General features: G+C 37.5%; 1 protein-coding gene across 1 annotated transcript; it reads left to right on the forward strand.

Moving 5' to 3' along the window:
• The first annotated feature begins 5,976 nt into the window (after positions 1 to 5,976).
• On the forward strand, positions 5,977 to 20,653 carry LOC109211250. Its single transcript, XM_019374764.1, has 3 exons — positions 5,977 to 6,295; positions 16,637 to 16,884; positions 19,956 to 20,653. The coding sequence occupies exons 1-3, from the start codon at positions 6,106 to 6,108 to the stop codon at positions 20,355 to 20,357; spliced, it is 840 nt and encodes a 279-aa protein (XP_019230309.1). The 5' UTR covers positions 5,977 to 6,105; the 3' UTR covers positions 20,358 to 20,653.
• The last annotated feature ends 1,356 nt before the right edge of the window (positions 20,654 to 22,009 follow it).

A 22,009-nucleotide genomic window follows, 5' to 3' on the forward strand; every position in this document is an offset into this window, starting at 1 on the left:
TATGCCGAACCGATAAAGTTCACAATCGTACTGAACCGACCGATGCCCACCCCTAAATCCAAGCATATAAATAACTAAGAACAGAAATAAATTGACTAAAACAACTTGAAGGAAATACAAGCTGACTGTGGGCTCAGTTTCTCCGATAGCAATAATAAGAGAAATATCAAGAACAAAAAAAGAGAAAATAGTTTTATAGAGTAAGAGCAAATTTTGGCTTTTGTGTACAAATAATTTTCATGTCCTATAATGAATACAAATTCTCCTATTTATAGCTCTATTTAGGGAGACAAGATCCTCAAGTCAAACTCTTCTTTAATATTAATGAAACCCCTCTTGATGGTTGCATAACGGTTGAACATTAATACAGAGATTCTTTGTAACGACTGCTCATTGAATGTTGTCTTTCCAACGATGTCTTCCTTTTAAATCTTCGTTCTCGGTTCCAATGCCTTCGGAACTTATTCAGCACCGGTCACATGTTTATAACCGATGACAGCTATTTGTTGACTCATACCTTACCTGTCTTTACTTCCACGTGTCAACTTGTCGAGCACCCACATGCCGTTTATCAACTTTACCCCATACAATAATGTGGGAAGCTAAGGCAAAGGCTATCTTTGATTTCATGTTCTATGTGTCTCTAGTCTAGCACCAAATAATTAATTGGAGTTCTCCTTTCTACTTTGTTTCCCGCTGAAGCCTTTTGTCATTCGAACTAATGGCGTTTAACATGCCTCATTTCTTTTGATCCAGTCCTTGGGCACATCGTAATTCATATATCACATTATTGCAGTTGTGAACGGATGTCGATGAGTGTTATTCAGTGCCCATTGTGTCTCCAAGAGACCACGACTATAGTTCCATAGTTTAGTATATATATTACAAATGAATAAATTTTACTCTTATACGTTAATTAACCTTCCTATTGCAACAAAAGGAAGTAATATGATGAAGAAAAAGAAACATGAGATGAAAATTCTTGGGATCCTGTAAGATACTATCACGCCCCGAACCTGGGCCTGGACGTAACACGGCACCCGGTGCCTGACTACATGCGACCGAACGAATCAACTGGCTGGCTGAATCAACATGTGATATTATAACATACTGAATGCGGAAGATAAACTAACACATGATGATATACTGAAAGTCTGGATGATATAAATCAAAGTGCGAAAATACTAATACAATTCTAAAATATATTTGTAGCCCACATGGCTTAATATGAAAAGCCTACGACTCTTTCTAGTTGTTACTCTAGTCTATGAAGCATCTAATGAAGCACTAAAAATACTGACCGTCTGAAAATACTGAAGACTGTAAGGTAATGATAATGCCACGAAAGAACTGGGATCACCAAATAACTGGTACGAGAATCCTAGTGCTCTAAATCGTCAACCTGTAAATCATTACATGCATCGTTAGATGCAGGCCCCGGGCAAAAGGGACGTCAGTACATTTGGATTGCACTGGTATGTAAAGCAACTGAAAGAAAGAATTATAAATGTTGAAAATGAAACTAAGCTGATAACTGAGAATTGATAATTGGTACTGAAATGATAACTATTGAAACAGAAACTGAAACGATAGCTGATAACTGATAACTAAAATGATAACCGATAACTGATAACTGAAATGATAATTGATAACTAAAATGATAACTGATAACTGAACTAAACAAAGGAAGTAAGGATATGAATACTCTCTCTTCTGAATGATGAACAACCTGTTTATCTGAATAAGCTACGGCCTCGGGCCCAATATATATGTGCCCAAGCTACGGCCTCAGGCCTAAGTATACATAACTACGGCCTTAGGCCCAAAAAATGCATAAAGCATAAACTACAGCCTCAGGCCCAAACATGCATAAAGCATAAACTACGACCTCAGGCCCAAACATGCATAAAGCATAAACTATGGCCTCAGGCCGAAGTATGCATAAAGCATATAAACTATGGCCTCAGGCCCAAATACAGGTGTTCAACATTCAGGAACTAAGAATCATACTGCAATACATGATAGTGAAATACTGAATAACACTGAGTTACATGATACTGGAATATTGGATCACACTGAGTTACATAATACTGGAATACTGAATAGGACTAGACTGAGACATGTATTCTTGAACTGATTATGAACACTGAAACTTCAACTATTATAGCATACTGAGTAATATATACTAAGACTCGGGGGCATCAAACCCAAGTCTATATTGAATACGCACTGAGCTCACAACGTTCAGAATGAAAGTGGTGAACGAGTTATGAAGCTAGAGAATAGAAGTTCTACAACTATTCAAGGAACTAGGCTAAACTATATTTCTGAGGCAATTAGTAACTTCGTAAAAGAAACGTAGTGTAGGGAGAATCATTAACATTCCCAAACATAGAGAGTTAGCCTCACATACCTTAAGTTCCTGCTCTTGAGCGCAATACAACATTCGCCAACCCTTTCAACTTTAATCTATATCAATACAAGTCAAAGGGATTCCATATTAGCTATGATACTCATGTTTTGGCCACTTAAGCATTTTATCAAACACTTGGTGAGAATAAAGCTTTGTAGTCCTTATTAATGGTGTCTCTACACCCAATAACCCATTCTCTTGCTCCTAGATAAATTCTAAAATCTTAAATGGTTATAATCAACATCATTCTTTATCACCCATAAGGTAAACAACACCCATAACCAATAATCAACAATCAAAACCCCAAACCTATAACTGTTCATGCTTTTCTATCAAACCCATCAACTCATATCTCATGAACTAAAGTCAATAATCAATAATCCGATGCTAGAATCAATTAGAGGGTGAAGACATTACCTTTTTGAAGTTCAATCTCCTTGAATTCGAGTTCTATGGTTCCTTCTCTCTACAATGATGTCCCAATCGAATATCTAATGATATGGAGGGTTTACCCATGCTAATAAGATGTTGGAAAATTAAAATTAACTTAGAATCACTGTTGGAACTTACCTTGGGTGGTGGAGGGACCCTTAAGGAGTTAGGTTTTTGAGAGCTTTCCTTTCTAGTGCAAGTTTTTATGTTTTGGGGCTGTGGGGGACGAAATAGGGCTTAAAAATGACTCCCCAAGTCCGCCACCGCGCCCCCTGTAGGCGTGAGCACGGCCCGACCACGGTAAATAGCAGGAACACTGCCTCACGACCGCGGTCGCGGTCGCGGTCCGGGCGTGGTGGTTGCACATTGTTCTGTAAAATGGGCATAACATTTTGCATAGAACTCCGTTTGGGATCCACAATTTATTGTTGGAAAGCTATTTCAAAGGCATACAACTTTCATGCTTTGAGTTTTCCCAAATTCCTTACACATTTTCATTAAACTCTGCTAGAAGACGGATCTTCTGCAAACTTAGTCGATTTTGTCGAATCTTATGCACCTCACTTCCATCTTGATTCTAAAACAACTATTTTCACCAATAATCATCCCTCTAGGACGTCATATGTCTAAAATATTAAATTAATACCCATTTAACATATCCACACCTAGTCCAAATATACGGGGTGTTACAGATACGTTTAAGTAAAATTCTACGTATATATCTATACACATGTTAATTCAAGCTAAGTTAACATAATGTCTATTGTAATTGAGTTTTACAGGTAAAGGCTCCTTCCATGACTTAGATGGGATATAAGACTAGCCACTCTAATATTGCTATGTTACACTACAAGTTTTTACAGCTTGTTTGGATGATTGTTCCCTATTGTATCGTATTGTATTGTTATCCCAAAATAATATTTGTTTTGATCGTTTCATTAAAATTGGTTGTATTGTATTGTTAAATCCATCGTTCCGGAATAATGAAAAGTCCCCTTTTTTGAAACAACCGATTTGGTGTGGTGGGATCGTTTCCTATTTTTCTTTCTAATTATGCCCTAACTTATTACTCAACAATTCTATTTTACTCTTTACCTTTTTTTCTATTTTAACTCCAAATCGCCAACCTATAACATATTTTTTTTTTCCAAGTAGTTTTGCCGCCAACGTTGAAGGTATTTTGCCCCCTTCTATTTTATTTTTTCTCCTAATTTGCTTTTAACTCAATTCTAATTAGTTGTGCTCCTTTGTTTTGCCTTCTTCTGTTCTACTTTCTTAAGGTGTTTTGCCTTCTTTTGTTTTATTTTTTTAAAATTATTTTATGCATAACTTTTGATAAATTTAATATTTACACAATTGAGGGTATTTTAGTAAACTTATCAGTTACAGTACGATACGATACAGTCAAACCAAACAGCAAAATATTATTTAACAATAACAAACAATACAATCTATCCAAACATTGTATTCATAATACGATACGGTACAATACGATACAGTACAATACAATACAATATATTATAAAACGATGGGGAACAATGGACAAAATAGAGTGTTAGGCTAGAGTCGCTTTCAATCACGTAAGTAATTTAGTACTCGCTCTGTTCCAATTTATGTGAACCTGTTTGACTGGGCACAAAGTCTAAGAAAAAATGAAGATTTTTGAAATTTGTGGTTCTGAACAAGCCAAAAAGGGGCTTAGAGTATTTGTGTGGTTATAAAAGGTTCTCATTAAGGGTAGAATTGTAAGTTTAAGCTAAAGTGTTACTCCATCTGTTCCAGTTTATGTGAACTTATTTTCTTTTTGATCCGTTCCAAAAAGAATGACCCCTTTCTAAATTTGGTAATAATTTAGCTTAAACTTACATTCTACACTTAATAAGAAGCTTTATAACCACACAAATACTCTGAGCCCCTTTTTGACTTGTTTATGACCAAAAATTCCAAAAGTCTTTATTTTTTCTTAAACTCTGTACCCAGTCAAACAGGTTCACATAAATTGGAACGGAGGGAATACCGAATTTAGAAAGGGGTCATTCTTTTTGGAACGGATCAAAAAGAAAACAAGTTTACATAAACTGGAACAGAGGAAGTAATAATTATAATTTCATATTACTCTTCACATACTGCAGTTGGTGTATAATTTGTACTTAAACTAAGTAGAGCTTTCAATATGAGCGGGGTCGGCCCAGCCCAGCCCACGTGGGCTTTAGCAATTGACGGGTTAGGCTGGGCTAGCCCACCATTATGATGGGCCTTATAATGATCATCCCACCCCAGCCCTATGTGGGTTATGGGCCCCGACCCATCATTTTTTAAGATATAATTTTATATTTTTTTCTTTAATTTCTAAACTAAAAAAAGATAAATATTTAAAAGTTAAAAAAATCTTATTGGAAAAATTTCACAAAACTTAATACCTTTTTATACGGTTCTAATGTATCACAATAAACACTAAAAAGTAAAAGACAAGACTATATTCATTCACTAAAAGCCAAAACTCAAAATAAACTATTCAAGAGAACGCCCATAACGCTTATGGGATATCTAACACATCATCTTCATCAAACACATTTGAATCCGCTTACGAGAAGGTTGTCTTAACATCTTCACTTTCTTCTACATCTACAATTCATATGCAATATTAATTGGTTAAATATTGAGAATAATTAAATTTTAATGTTTTAAGACTTTGATCTTTTAATATGATGAGCTTAATAAACTTTAAGCTTGGGATACTCTTCTTGTTATTTTTTGTGTCATATACTTTTTATATTTTAAATACGTATTTTTATTAGGCCCAAGGGCCGGCCTAGCCCAGCCCTAGTCAAGCCTCACGGGCCACATGCTTACTCGGGCCGGGCTTAAAAGCCTCATTTTTAAATGGGCTCAAAAAATTCTAGTCCGGCCCTGCTAAATCACGGGCTGGGCTGGGCTGGCCCAACGGCTCTAAAACTAAGTAATCCCTTTTATTATCAGGCAAATCCATTAAAGTTGCTGAGATTTCTCAAAATAAAAATGAAAATAAAAAGCAAAAAAAAAAAACTAATTAGAGGGACCAAAGTATAAATATAAAAAAACAATAAGGGAGAAATTAGTAGACTCTTTGATAGAAAGTGTACAATCACTACAACCAAAGGTACATCTATTCGGATACCCAAATATGGACATCACCATTGATATGAACTATTATTGGCATCTTCAAACCCTTTCTTGCATTTTGGTTTCAGTGGCACAATAAATTAAAAAATTCTAGAAATATGAGACGTCCCGGTGGACATTACGGTGGTGGTGCTGATTCCGGCGCCGACGCTACATATAACTCAGGCCCTCATACGATGCAACAGCAGCAGCAGCAGCAGATAAAATCTGAACATAATCAATGGAGATGGGAACGAGAGAGCCCTAAATTACCCACTAATTCCATGTCTCCCAACATGTTTCCTGATGGTAACTTTCTTCTCTAAAAATCTTGCCTTCTTCTTTTCTGCTGAATTATTTGATGTTTTGTAAATAAATTAATTAAAAGTTTCAGTTTTTCCGATGTCCTTTATAGTAGTATTATTTCCCCTAGAAAACTAGGTGGTGTTTTTTTATTTATATTGTGTTGCTCTATCTTTTACAATGAGATATCCATTAGTTAGATTAAAGTGAGGAACCAATGCAAACTGCCATTTTGTTAGTTTCCTTCTGATTCTTTGCTAGGCAACGTTTGGGAATAATCGTTGCGTCCAATGTGAATAAGAATAGTCAAGACCATATAAGCTACTAGAGACCGTTATTTTCAATGCTATATGAAGAAGTAGAAAGATGCCAAACAGGTGAGAAAGAGTACCATTAATTTGCTATATGAGAAGTTTAGAACAAAGGAGATACTCAGAGTTGTGCGGAGTATCCCTGTGTTAGACTTATGTGTCCTATGATGAAGTCGGAAGGAATATTGGAGTGTAGACTTGAGGACATTACAATGTTGATGGAGTACCAGTTTAGATTTATGTACACTAGATCCACAACTTGAGTTATATTTAGCTAAAAAGATTGATGAAAATTTGTAAGGGGAAAAGAATCTCCATATGATATTCATTGATTTGAGAAAGCAAATGATAGAAAATGAAGATAAGTTTTTTTAGTGGATACTTGTGATATGAATGTCATAAAGCATACGTCCAAGGAAGTAATCTCAAGTTTGAGAATAGTGGGATGAGATAATAGTAGCCTTTTGTCTATATGATTTATACTAGAGATCTACCTTGAGTGTTACCTTAGTTATAAATGAGCTAACTAATAATAATATATAAGATGAGGTTCGATTCAGAATGCCGTTGACGGATGATATTGTGTTAATTGACGGAATTAGGAAGAGAGTCAATCAAAAGCTGGCATTATGGAGAAATAAGTAAATTAGAAGATATGTCCTGTCAGTTTAGCCTCTATGATAAGGATAAATGTGAAGCGAGATTAGACGAGAATGTGGTGCCTAAATGAATACACTACAATATCTAGTCTGTCTTCCAAGAGACTTGACATCATGATAGATGCAGATGTAACACATAAAAATAAAACATGATGACCGGAATGAGGGGTGCTGTTGGATTGCGTTGCGATAGTAAGATACCTAACCTAGTAAAAGGCATTTTGATAGAATGATGATGAGGTCAGCAATGTTATGTCACAAGATAAGTATTTTAGAAATGTCTATCTTGATATCGATGTAGTCATGCAATATTTGACAAGACAAATCATTAGCACATATAATAGAGGGTGAAATAGTACATACGAAGAAAAAGTTATAGTTCCATATTGCTATTATAATCCCTCGATATGGAACGCTTTGGTATGTATTCAAGTTAAGTATTTGAACCAGATGGCCACATAAGTGTCTTTGCTAACACACATCCATTTTGATAGAAAAGAATTCCTCTAATTACCCTTTTGATAAAATAATGATCGCTTAATATAGTTTAGTCATGTCCTATATAGACTTCCACATTTATTGGTCCATGGATGCAACTCTACGATGATGGAATGTGTCAAAATAGAATGATGCAAACCTAAAATCCCACGAAGAGAAATTGTCTCAACAGACATGTAATTTATCAGAATCAATGTGGACTCAACTAAGGACAAAATATGTCGGAAGCAAACGATCGGTGATACCAACTAATTGGAATTAAAGTTTAGTATGCCCTCCCTCTCGAGCCGAGGGTCTTTCGAAAATAACCTCTTTACCTCCCTAGGGTAGGGGTAAAGTCCGTACACTATACCCTCTCCAGACCTCACTTGTGCCGCTCTACCTTTCATAATGAGATGTCCATTAGTTAGATCAAAGTGAGGAACCAATGCAGACTGCCATTTTGTTAGTATCCTTCTGATTCTTTGCTAGGTAACGTGTGGGAATAATCGTTGCGTCCAATGTGAAGGAGAATAGTCAAGACCATATAAGCTACTTTAGAGACTGTTATTTTCAATGTTGTACGAAGAAGTAGAAAGATGCCAAACAGGTGAGAAAGACTACCATTAATTTGCTATATGAGAAGTTTAGAACAAAGGAGATATTCAAAGTTGTGTGGAGTATCCCTGTGTTAGACTGATGTGTCCGACGATGACGCTGTGGGAAAGAATATTGGAGTGTAGACTTGAGGACATTATAATGTTGATGGAGTACCGGTTTAGATTTGTGTACAGTGGATCCACGACTTGAGTTATATTTAGCTAAAAAGATTGAAAAAAATTTGTAAGGGGAAAAGAATCTCCATATGATATTCATTGTTTTGAGAAGCAAATGATAGAAAATGAAGATAAGTTTTTTAGTGGATACTTGTGATTTGAATGTCATAAAGCATACGTCCAAGGAAGTAATCTCAAGTGTGAGAATAGTGGGATAAGATAATAGTAGCTTTTTGTTTATATGGATTTATACTAGAGATCTACCTTGAGTGTTACCTTAGTTATAAATGAGCTAACTAATAATAATATATAAGATGAGGTTCGATTCTGAATGCCGTTGACGGATGATATTGTGTTAATTGACGGAATTAGGAAGAGAGTCAATCAAAAGCTACCATTATGGAGAAATATGTAAATTAGAACATATGTCCTATCAGTTTAGCCTCTATGAGAAGGATAAACGTGAAGTTATATTAGACGAGAATGTGGTTCCTAAATGAATACACTACGATATCTAGACAGTCTTCCAAGAGAATTGACATCATGATAGATGCATATGTAACACTAAAAAATAAAATAGGATGACCGGAACGAGGGGTGCTGTTGGATTGCTTTGTGATGTTAAGATACCCGAGTAAAAGGCAATTTGATAAAATGATGACGAGGTCAGCAATGTTATATCACAAGATAAGTATTTTAGAAATGTCTATCTTGACTTCGATGTAGTCATGAAATATTTGACGGGGCAGATCATTATCACATATGATAGAAGGTGAAATAGTACATACGAAGAAAAAGTTATAGTTCCGTATTGCTATTATAATCCGTTGATATGGAATGCTTTGGCATGTAATCAAGTTAAGTATTGGAATTGGATGCCCACATAAGTGTCTTTGCTAACACACATCCATTTTGATAGGAAAAAAGCATCTAATTACCCTTTTGATAAAATAATGGATGTCGCTAAATATAATTGTCATGTCCTATGTAGAACTCCACATTTATTGGTCCATGGATGCAACTCTATGATGATGGGATGTGTCAAAGTAGAATGATGCAAACCTAAAATCCAATAGAGAGAAATTGTCTCAACAGACCTACTATTTATCAGAATCATTGTGGACATAGCTAAGGACAAAATATGTCGGAAGCAAACGATTATAGGTGATATCAACTAATTGGAATTAAAGTTTAGTGTGCCTGTCAAGGGATAAGTGTGAGATTTAGAGAATCTCTAATTTAGATATTTCCTAAGGCAAATCATTTATGTGTAAAGTAGCGTCCGAATAATTCTGGTCCAAATAGAGCGCAATGGTTCCAAAGGATTCATATGACTGATCCCCAACTTTGTATAGAATTGAGGTATAGTTGATTGATTGATTGACTCATTGTTGCTTTAATTTTCGCCCTTCATTTTGGTCACCATCCAAGTCAAATTGTACTTATTATTGTTTCAGTTGTTTATTTTTCCCCTTGTTTTTGGAACTTTATTTTTGATTAAATGAGTTTGATCCCAGTTACTTGATGGTCTGAACACAATTGAATTCTGTGATTGAATTTGGGAACACTAATTGGTGTTGGACTTTTTCCAAGAAAATCCCGAGGCACGGAAAGTTTCTTGCTTCAATGCTATATGACAGATATAGTTGGAAGTTTCATGCTTTGCATTGAGAATGCTCTCCTATCCATGGTTGTTCGTGCTGTATGTATGCTTTTGTGTGTATTATGTGTTCTTTCTCTGGGTGGTGATGGTGGTCGAAATGTCAGGGATCTCCTCTGTCCATGCTTTTCAATGGCAAACAGCAAGTGTCATGTGCATGTAGTTACTTTTTTCCTGTTTGATACGGGTTTGATGATTGATGTGTGTTTCAATGTAGATACCAGACTTAATTAAGTCCATCCCTGTATTTTTTGACTTAAAGCTACCATAGGCTTATAGAAGCATAGCAGCTTGTTAGGTCTTGGCCCGTAGGTAAATTGATGCTATGGATATCTATGTTATCCTCGTTGTCATACCTGAATGTTCTTGTTCTTCTCTGTGAATGTAACTCTGAGAACCCTGGTTTGACTCATTCCTGACTATGTTACTGTTTTGATGTACAAGGTGCTTAATTACTCCATCTTTCCTAATTTATCTGGCATTATTACTATTTACGAGTCAAATAATTTTTCTTTGACTATGATTTTTGAAACATTTTAAAAGTATATTCACATAAAAAATTGTGATTTATAAAGAATTGATGTCAGAAGTTCCTTTGATAATTAGATGGGTTGACCCTCGTACTCCAAAACTCCCATTCTTTGCTGGGATGGAGGGAGTGCTCAGATATATTTGGTAGAGATCATTTGCTATATTTGAGAAGCCCTTTCGAGTCCTCTAGTGAAGCAACTCTGTTAGGATAGAAGCTTGTTAGCTATGGCGGAATTGAAAGAAGAAAACCCTAGAAGGGTTGAGAGAAGAAGAGAGAGACGAGTGAGTCGGTCAAAATGTAATTGACCAAAACTAATTTTATTATTGTGTAGAGACTATTTATATTTACAAGTGTAAAAGGAGGAAAACAACTGTAAAATATTTACATTACTAAACTACAACAGATGTGGCTAAGTTTTATAGGAGGGCCTTCTGCTTTCCTTTATCCGATTGGCCCTGTGTCAACTGGGCCTGAGATGTATCTGGGACACCCCCCCTCCTCAAGCTTGAGGGTGAGAACACACCAAGCTTGCAAAGTAATCCATGATGAACCTGACCAGGAAGAGCCTTGGTCATGATGTCTGCCAACTGGTTGGTGCTGGAGATAAAATGCAAAGAAATCAGACCACTTTGCAAGCAAGTGTGCACATAATGACAGTCAATCTCAATTTGTTTGGTGCGCTCGTGAAATACTGGGTTCTTGGCAATATGAAGAGCTGCCTGGTTGTCACAATAGATTGGAACTGGACTAGAGATAGACAAACCAAGGTCATGCAGTAGCCTGAGTAGCCAAGAAGCCTCAGCTGAAACTTTGCGAAGGAGATAGTGGGTTGCTTTTTGCTTTTCCAAGAAATTAGGCTGCCACCAAGAGTAATATAATAGCTAGTGATATATTTGCGAGAAATAGTACAAGCAGCTCAATCAGAGTCAAAGTAGGCTGTGAGAGACAAATCAGATGAGCTGGAGAGGAGCACTCTTGAGCTGGATCATTAAGCAAATACCTGAGAACATGTAAGGCTGCCAACATGTGGGGCACTTGAGGTTTTTGAAGAAACCGACTTAAATGTTGAACTGAGAAGGAGATATCAGGGCCGGTATGTTGCAAAAAATTGAGCTTCCCAATCAATCTCCTATACAAGCTAGGATCAGAAACAGGTTCCCCATGTCTAAAACCAGTTTCACAGAAGGGTCCAAAGGGGTCATGATCACAGAAGGGTCTAAAGGGGTAATGACAGGAGAGAAATGTTGACAGTTAAATTCAGACAAGAGGTCAGAAGTGTACTTGTATTGGGTAACCTTGAGGAAGAAGAGATATCTCTAAACCTAGAAAGTAGTGAATTGAGCCCACGTCCTTGATTTTGAATTGAGCATCCAAGAAGGACTTCAAAGAGTTCATCTCAAGAACATCATTACCAACCAGCAATATGTCATCAACATACACAGCCAAGACAATGGGAGAATCAGAGGACACCTTGGTGAATAAAGAATAATCATTCATATTGGAAATGAAGCCTCTGGATTGCAAAGCCGCAGACAGTTTTGAAAGCCACTGTTTAGAAGCTTGCCTAAGGCCATAGAGGGACTTCTTGAGTCTGCAAACCAGGGGAGAAGAGAAGAGGGGATAGACACATCAAGACCAGGTGGAACCTTCATATAAACCTCTTCATGGAGATCCCCATGAAAGAAGGCATTGCTCACATCAAGTTGAAAAACAGTCCAGCCCCACTTAGCAGCTAAAGTGAGTAAGCACTTGATGGTGGTTAACTTGACAACAGGGGAAAAAGTTTCAGTGAATTCAATGCCCTCCTTTTGAGTGTCACCCATAATGACTAACCTGGCCTTATACCTCTCAATAGAACCATCAGCCTTTTGTTTGATTTTGTAAACCCACTTACAAGGAATAGCTTTCTTGTGAGGAGGTAGAGTAGAGGGACAACTCAACGGCTTGGAATTCCTTTAGCATGGCCTCCTGCCAAGCAGGATGTGAGGCAGCCTGTTGGTAGAACTGGAGCTCATGCATATGTATGTCAACAGAAGATACCTTGGAAGAGTTAGGAGGAGAATTAGAGGAAAGGACAGAAGAACATACATAGTCTTTGAGGTAGGAAGGTTGGTGCACTGTTGCGGTGGATTTCCTCAAAGGTGGAGGAGAAGGGAAGACAAAAGGAGAAACAGATAGAGGGGTAGGAGAAGGATATGAGGGAACAAGAATCTTGGGATGCAGAAACAACGGTCGTAGGAGAAGGTAAAGGAAATGAGGTTGCAGAATCTACAAAATCTGATGTGGAATAAAAGGGAAAGACAGAAGGATGATCAGATCTATACGGAAAGAGATGTTAATGGAAAACCACATCTCTAGAAAAGAAAATGGAATGAGTAATGAGATTAAGAAGTTTGTAACCCTTTTTGCCAAAGGGGCACCCCCAAAATATAGAAGGAATTGCTCTTGCCTGGAATCTGTCTCTGCCAAACTTAGGTGAAGTAGCAAAGCATAAACATCCAAAAGATTTCAGGTGATCATAAAGTGGAGGGAGGCCATGAAGTTTCTCATAAGGGGAAAGTTTCTTCAAAACAACAGAAGGAAGTCTATTTATGAGATAAGTGGTAGTTAGAACACAGTCACCCCAATATTTAAGGGGAAGGGTAGATTGAAAATGAAGAGCCCTGGATACTTCCAATAAGTGTTTGTGTTTCCTTTCAACCACCTTATTTTGTTGAGGGGTGTGTGGGATAGTGGTCTGATGGAGAATGCCTTGGTTTGAGAAGAACTTGTTGGCTTCAGAACTGCCACCAAGTTCAAAGGCATTGTCTGACCTAAAAGTTTGAACAGATGATTGAAAGTGAACTTTGACCATGACAATAAAGCTTTAAGGACAGAAAGAGCATTGCTCTTCCAAGAAAGAATGTGAGTCCATGTGGCTCTAGTATAATCATCAACCAAAGTTAGAAAATATCTGAAGCCACTATAAGTTCTTGTGTTACATGGACCCCTAATGTCAATATGTACTAATTGAATAGGAGCAGAAGAGTGTATAACACTTTCAAGAAAAGGTAATCTCTGTTGTCTTGCTAGTGGACAAACAAGGCACATAAAATTTTGCAGAATGAGCTTCTCTTTGACTCTCATCTTGCTGCAGGAGGCTATAAGCTTTGCTGATTGGTGGAAGGGGATTCATCAACATAATGACGCTGATTGGTGGAAGGGGATTCATCAACATAATGACACTCTTAACAGTTGTGTAGGATTCATTGAGACCATTAAGAAATTGAAACAACTATTGATCCTCTACGAACTTAGGCAATGCACCACATGAACAAACATGACCTACATATGATGAATTCAGCTCATCCCACGAACTCCTCATTTTGGTGAAGTAAGAAGCTATATCAGAGGAGCCTTGAGTAGTTGAGCTGATCTCCCTTTGTATTTGGATGTATTTAGACCTATTTGACTGACCAAACCTTTCATTTATATCTTTCCAAACTTCCTTAGCAGTTTTATAACACATGACACTAACAAATATTTCTCTAGATACCGAATTAGTTATCCAGGCATTAACCATATCATTATACCTTTCCCAATATGGATAACAAGGGGAGTCAGGAGTGGGTTGGTTGGCTCTGCCATCTAATAGACTGAGCTTGTTCTCTGCAGAGAGGGAAGTAAGCATACTGTTACGCCATAACACAAACCCACAACCACTGAATGGTACAGATACCAGTTGACTCTCGGGATTATCCGAGGGATGAATATAAAAGGGATGTGAGGGATCCAAGGAAAAAGAAGCAAATCCGTTGGAAGGTGAAGTAGAGTTAACATCATCTATAACACTACCCATTTTCAGCAGTAATTAAAGCTAACATTAAGAAACTACAGCAGTATGTTGAGTAATTAGAGATGGATCCAAATCAAGTACATGCAATGAACATCAACAATAAAAAATATCAAGGCTTGTGATTAGGAGTAACAACGATACCGGCCTTCTTCTGAAAACCCGAAGAAGTAAGGTCTTGTTCAGCCATGAACCCCAAGTAGAGAAATCCAGTAGAAACTCTCGAGCAACTTGAAGATTAGTGAAGATCAAGCACGAAAAGTCGATTAAACGCGGAGATTGAAAGAAGCTCCATATTTCACAAACGTACTTTGAACGTCGACGATCAGAATCAATCTCTGACGATTTCAAACAAGATTACCATCGGAAGAAAGCTTGCGACGAGAGGAATCAATATTCCTGCTCTGATACCATGTTAGGTTAGAAGCTTGTTAGCTATGACGGAATTGAAAGAAGAAAACCCTAGAAGGGTTGAGAGAAGAAGAGAGAGACGAGTGAGTCGGTCAAAATGTAATTGACCAAAATTATTTTATTATTGTGTAGAGACTAGTTATATTTACAAGTGTAAAAGGAGAAAAACAATTGTAAAATATTTACATTACTAAACTACAACAGATTTGGCTAAGTTTTATAAGAGGGCCTTCTGCTTTCCTTTATCCGATTGAGCCTGTGTCAACTGGGGGCCTGAGATGTATCTGGGCTAACAAACTCTTTATCAGTGTTTGGTATTTGCATCTTAGGCATCACATGAATGCAAAAGTATCCAGGAAATGTGTTTTTCTGCCTAGGTATAATAGAGTTAGAGGGACTGACTGTTCATTTTAGAGAGCTTCTCTGGTCAGACATGAGATGGATAGAGTACTTCGTTCTTTTTGTAAAACCAACACATCTGTTCCACAGTTCCAGAATCCAGATGTACCCTTGAATAAATTGCATATAGAATGGAAGTAGTTGTTTTGTGATGTAATTTTGATTTTATTAGTCAAATAAAAAAGGATGGCGGCAGGTTGGAAGCTAAGTTAACAATAGTCAACTTATGAACAAAATGGATAATTTTGTAAAGGACTAAAGCCAGCCAGGTGCACGAAGCATCTCGCATTCACGCAGGGTCCGGGAAAGGCCGGTGCATGAAGCATCTCGCATTCACGCAGGGTCCAGGGAAGGGCCACACCCCAAAGGGTGTGATGTAGGCAGTCTGCCCTGACGCAAGCATCAGTACCGATTCCACGGCTTGAACCCGTGACCTATAGGTCACATAGAGACAACTTTACCGTTGCTCCAAGGTTCCCCTTCAATTTTGTAAAGGATATGAGCAAGAAAATAGTCACAGGAGTGACAGAGTATGATAATATTGAGTTGTTTACGGGGGGATCAATCTTGACAAGATCTTATCTCTAAGATAAAATTATTTTTATTTTGTTTCTATCTAATAGATCAACATAAATAATATCCTCACAATCTACATAAGAGAGAGAGAGAGAAGGGGTGGGAGGTTCCCCTCGGAATATGGAATGCGAAAAGTGCCCATCATCCTGAAGAAAATTGCCTGATTATATATTTCTATTTAATGCAGAAGCATGACTGCTTAGTGTTCCTACTGTGCTTAAAAGCTGAAGTGCATAAATTGACTACTAACAGAAGGGAACACCTCAATTCCTCTTATTAAAACCATTACTAGCTATATCATTCAAACGATTATTATTTGAGCTTTTTATGCAAACAAGCTCCACAGAGCTGTCATATGCAGGTACTATGAGGTCACAGCTGTCTTGATCGCTCACAGCAACTGCTATTGAAGTCTTGGTGTGGGTCCATCCAAGCTGATAATGTAGCTTTGTAGTTTTTTGGGCTTCTTTCTATCTTTCCATATATGGGTTTACTTCGTTCTTACTTCCTCTCTTGTAATAACTCTGACTTATGCATGTTAGAATGTGTTTGCGTGTGTTGAATTTGCTCATTCTGATTACGGTCGCTCTACTGTCCTAGTGATAAATAGGTAACTTTATAAGCTGGTGCTGAATTCAGCAATTTTTATTTTTTTTTGAAAACTAATGTTTGTCCTTCTATGCTTCAACTCATTCGACGGTGCCTTTTCTATAGGTCAGGGAAGTGAAGCATCTAGATCCTACTACCAGGGCCAGAGGACCGATCCAAGGATGGCATTAGAGAATCAAGGTGGCAAGGATCCCAGAGCACGGCCTCGTGAAGAAGACATGGATATTGGTTACGAAGATAATCCTGTGCAGCCGTCTTTGGAAGGGCTAGAAAAAAAAATTCTTGATGATATAATGAAACTCACCAAGGAACAAAATGATGCAGAAGATGCAGAAAATTTTAGGCATAGGGAGGTTAGTTCAGCTTACTTAAGTGCTGCCATAACATGGTAAATTCTTCGTTAGTAAGTCAAGTTCTAAAGAGGTTCATCAAAAGGGCGATACCGCAATTCGTGTTATGTGCATCTTTTTAGGATAAACGAATATTTATGCACAGCTTTCAATTTCCATCTATATCTCATAGCTATCAACTCTGTGGCTCTGTGCAGAACTAGATAGATCCAACTGAGAGACCCAGATATTCCCTTAACATCTTAGTTCTTACTAACAAAGAGCAACCTTGCATTCCTCAAAACTTGCCTTCTCCCTAAGGTTCTCGCAACAGAAAACCAACACCTTACCTTAGTAGGCACTATCTGTTACAGTGAAGTCAGATCAAAATATGACGTATCAACAAAAAAGAGTTAGATCAAAGAGAATTGTTAAAATGCCATATCCAAGCCTAGTAACGAGAAAATGTCTTGCAAGTTAGTGGTTATATGTGCTTCAAACTGATAAAACTTAACCCCTACCTTATATTATTTTTGGCAAAGTTTGATGGCCATGGAGTCTAGATACTTAGCTTCAGTTGGGCAATACCTATTACTGGTCAACTAATATTATTATCAATTTTGGATTTGTATGAAGTTTGCTTGACAGTGTTGCTAGTATATCATAATTGGGTTTCTGTTTGCTTATTGATCTCAGATATGATGATTCTTATGGTTTATAGATTGTGTATAGTGTGTTCTGCCTATCACCGGTTAAAGAGTTCAGAGCAAGAAAGGCTACTTTGTCCTAGCAGCTGCAAACAAATAACTGCATTAGGGTGGTTTGATATTGTTGTTAATACTTACTGTCTTCACTTCCCGTCATCCTTTCTTTAGCCAAGGGTCTATCGGAAACAGCCTCTCTGCTTCCAGGGCAGGGGTAAGGCTGCGTACATCTTACCCTCCCCAGACCCCACTTGTGGGAAATTACTGGGTTTGTTGTTGTTGACATGTTGTTGTTGCACTCTTAAAAACTGCTCTTTACTGCTAGGAATGGCAGTGGTCAGAGCACTTTCTGAAATTGTGCTCTTACCATGCTTTACTTGTAGATGAGTGGACATTTTCTATGGACACCTTTCCCGAAGTTGTCTGCCCTCAATGAGTTTGAATGATATTTCTTCGTCTTCCAATATTTGGATTGACTTAGAGTCTAGTACATGAGGTTGAGAATAAGGATCCAAGCTTAAGCTTGTACTTTCAAGTTTTTAAAAGATGTACGGTTTTCGTTGTTTAATTATTGTAGGTTACAGTATTTTTCCGTTCCTTCTATTATCCGTTTTTCCTTCTGCACATATTTAGGTTCTAAAACTTTTGTCCTTGCTCTTTTACCGTTCTAGAATACCCCGCTTAGGAGAAATTGTCATATCTACTTGCTGCAATAAGCTACAAATGATTTTTCTTAGACGTAATAAATTGGTTTTACAGAACCGGAACTGTGTATAACTTTGTTTCCACTATGCCCGTCAGATCAAGAAAGCTTGATACACCTAAATGAAGTTTTTGACTGTCAGCTAGTACATGGTATAAAAGAGGGTTGCTAGGTCTAGAATTTTTCTGAGGCTTTTGTCTTTGTATCTTCTAGAGATGTCTATCTAACTGATGATGCTTGAGAGACTGTGGGAAGGTTGAATAAAAATATCTGTGATAGACTTTCCCTGATGCTTTATGCCTTTTCAGCTGTTATGCTAATTAGATAGATAGAAGAAGTGCAGAAAATTATTCCTGAAATGAAGCTGGAAATCAGCAATGGCAATCACGGCATCTATGGCTTCTATTTTGGAGGAAAGACATTGGAATTGGGAATAATTGTGGAGGGAATCAGGAAGAATTAGGCCGTGATATATCTGAGCCTGGACAGTGGACACTATGCAGGTGGCATTCTAGGAAAAGTGGTTCTTGGTTACGGTAAAGGGCCCTTATAGATCATTAGTTACAGTAAAGGGAAAACAGCTTTCTTATCTGGCTTGTAAGATGACTTTTGAAGTGAATTAGGCTGTGATTTCTTGCTGTGGGGATGTTGAAAGGATACATGGATGTGAGAGAAAGGGGAGCAGCATCAGTCTTCGGAGTGTGAGAAGGAGTTCCAGGAGGAGGGTGTTTAATAATGGCAGTAGCTGGAGGATAGAAGAAAGAATAGGTAGGGTTTGAGACTGAATTTACATCTTGGCTGCCATAGCTGCTACAGAGATTTCCTTCCAAGATCAGTAGTAATACATACCTCATATCTGGAATATGCGATTAAAGAATAGAACTGAAGAAATATATAGTATTAGACTCGGTGCTGCTTCATAGTTCTCTTGAAGTTAGTCACGTTATGATTTAATTAGCCTTGGAAGTGAACTGATTAATAGCCCGTTTGGCCAAGCTTCTAAAATCAGCTTATTTTGGGAAGTGCTTTTCTCAAAAGTACTTTCAAAAAAAGTGCTTTTGGTGAGAAGTAGTTTGTGTTTGGCTAATTAATTAGAAAAGCACTTTTGAGCAGTAATTAGTGTTTGGCCAAGCTTTTGAAAACTGCTTCTAAGTGTATTTTCTCAAAAGTGCTTATCAGAAAAGTGCTTTTGGAGAGAAACTACTTTTTTCTGCTTCTCTTCAAAAGCACTTCTTTTCCTTCCAAAAGCTTGGCCAAACACCTCAATTTTTGGCCAAAAGTGCTTTTGGCCAAAAAAAACACTTTTGGGCCAAAAAAAAGCTTGGCCAAACAGGCTATAAGACTAGTAGGAATGCTATGATTTTTAGTTTATGACGTTATCCCACATGCTTCCGTTCTTTATTTTGTATTCATATCATGTAATGATGTTTTATTATTGTAAATCACAAATTACTCTTGACATTTAAAATGTCAGTTACATAGTTGAGGCACATACATGGACAATCCAGCGCAAAGTCTTGCACGATTCTTTACGTTAGTATTGCTTTTAGATCAGTCAGGGCTAACTATTGGGAGTGGAGAGGTTCTTCTTGTTCTTGTACTGGTTTTGCTTCAACGGATATGAATCTCGTATTGTTATACAATTCTTGTTTCCATGAGAGTAACACTATCAGCTTATGTTTTTTCAGCGGATAAATGCAATCAATGCACAATATCAAGAACAGCTAGTTGCCCTTCGCTCTCGGCATGCTAGTCGCAGAGATGAAGTCCTTCGAAGGGAGTCTCATGCCAGAAAACAACAGTATGAGCAAGTTGCTTTGGATAACTATCCACGTAGTAGCATGAGCGCTAACAATGCTCGTGGATTTGTGGCAATGAACTCCCCATCAGGAGAACGACAAGCAGCTCGTGGATTTGTGGCAATGAACTCCCCGTCAGGGGAACGACAAGCAGCAGCCTATAATGCTGATAGTTATGACTCTTATAGGGAGAATACTCGATATCTGGGCAGTGGAAGGGATCATGGGTATGAACCTAGAGTCCAATACCCTGGGGGTCGTGTTTATGACACTGGTTCACGCTACTATTGAGTAACTGCTTAGGGGTAGTGTCTACTCTATCATTTAGTTTGTTTGGGCTAGGTGCTTGTAGCGGCATATCATACTCTCGTCTTTATAGCTTTTATCAGATGGCAGTGAAGATCATATATGCTTGTAATCCGTGCTGTAATAAGAAAATTATTCGTCTTTAACCTTCTAGTCTCCATCCTGACGATTCATGGTCTTGGCATGGATTGCTGAGGAAGATCGATCTGTTACAGTTCTTGAATCTTCTTGAATGATTTTATCCTGGTTTATTAATACTACGTGATACCAGTAAGTAAGAAGTGCATCAGTCCCCATGGTAATTAATACATGTATTTTTACCTCAATTTCGCAGGAACCATGGTATTAATGTGGTTTGGTGAATGCGCCGATCTGAGTAAGTTTTTCTTGAAGTGCCATGTTATACTCCTAGATACATATTTCCTAAAGGTTTTATGGGAGTCATATCCACTCCAAGAGTTGCTCTGAGTTGAGCATAACCAAAATGAAGGAAAGTTGTCACTAATTTTGAAAGAATACCTTGAGAATTTTCTATCATGTCATGAAAATAGCTGATTTCCATAATTTCCTCCAGAAGTGGCAATTGGGATCTATACAAATTAATATTTTAGAGAAGTATAAATACTTTCTAGTAGAAAAATGCTTTCGCAATTGCCACCTTTTTCAAGAAAGTAAAAACCAAAAATTATGACATTTTGGCTCAAGCTCATATTTCCTAATAAGAAACAAACAAACCCACAAAAAAAGGGAGATTTTTAAAAATAGCCAGATTTACAACTGGTCGTTCAAAAATAGTCCAATTTCAAAAGTAATTGAAATTTGGCCACTTTTTATGTAAAGATAAATCTGAGTGAAAACATTGTTCAAAATACTCCAGTATATTATGCTGGAGTTCCAGCATAAGTATACTTGAACTCCAACATATTATACTGGAGTTCCAGGATAGTATGCTGGAACTCCAGCATAAGTACACTAGAACTCCAGCATAATATACTGGAGTTCCAGCAAGTATAATGGTCCACAAAAAATATACTGGAGTTTGGAGCACCAGTGCTCCAGTCTCCAGTATATTATTATACTGGAGCCAGCAAAGTATACCGGTCCAGCATAATATGCTGGAGTTCATACACAAGTGCACCGAACTCCAGTATATTATGCTGGACCGATCTCTATTGCAGCAAAACGGTGGCTATTTTTCATTGACTTGATAAATGCTGGCTATTTTTGATTGACCAGTTCGAAAACTGGCTATACCGTGCTATTTTTACCAAAAAAAGAAAAGGAGGAAAAAGTTTAATGGAAAAGGCATCTCTTCCATTGGGCTTGAAATTGATTTTGATCAGCCAACTACAACACAACACACCCTTTATTTTTCACTTCTATCATTTCTCGACAGAATATATTAGTTTTAAAAAGCAAACAGTGACATCATCTCCTATTTGGTTGGCACTTACAGATATTTTTAGGGATGGCAATGGTGCTTTTTTAAAGCGGGGGCGGGTTGCGGGTTTAATGCGGGGCAACTTTAAGTTTTATTTCTTTTGAAACAAAGCAATCATTTCAACTACAATTTCACATTCTTCTTCACTAGCACGAATATTATTTTAATAATTAACCAATTTGCGTAAGTGTCACCA

Source organism: Nicotiana attenuata, unplaced genomic scaffold (assembly GCF_001879085.1).
Source record: "Nicotiana attenuata strain UT unplaced genomic scaffold, NIATTr2, whole genome shotgun sequence".
NCBI lineage: Eukaryota > Viridiplantae > Streptophyta > Magnoliopsida > Solanales > Solanaceae > Nicotiana > Nicotiana attenuata.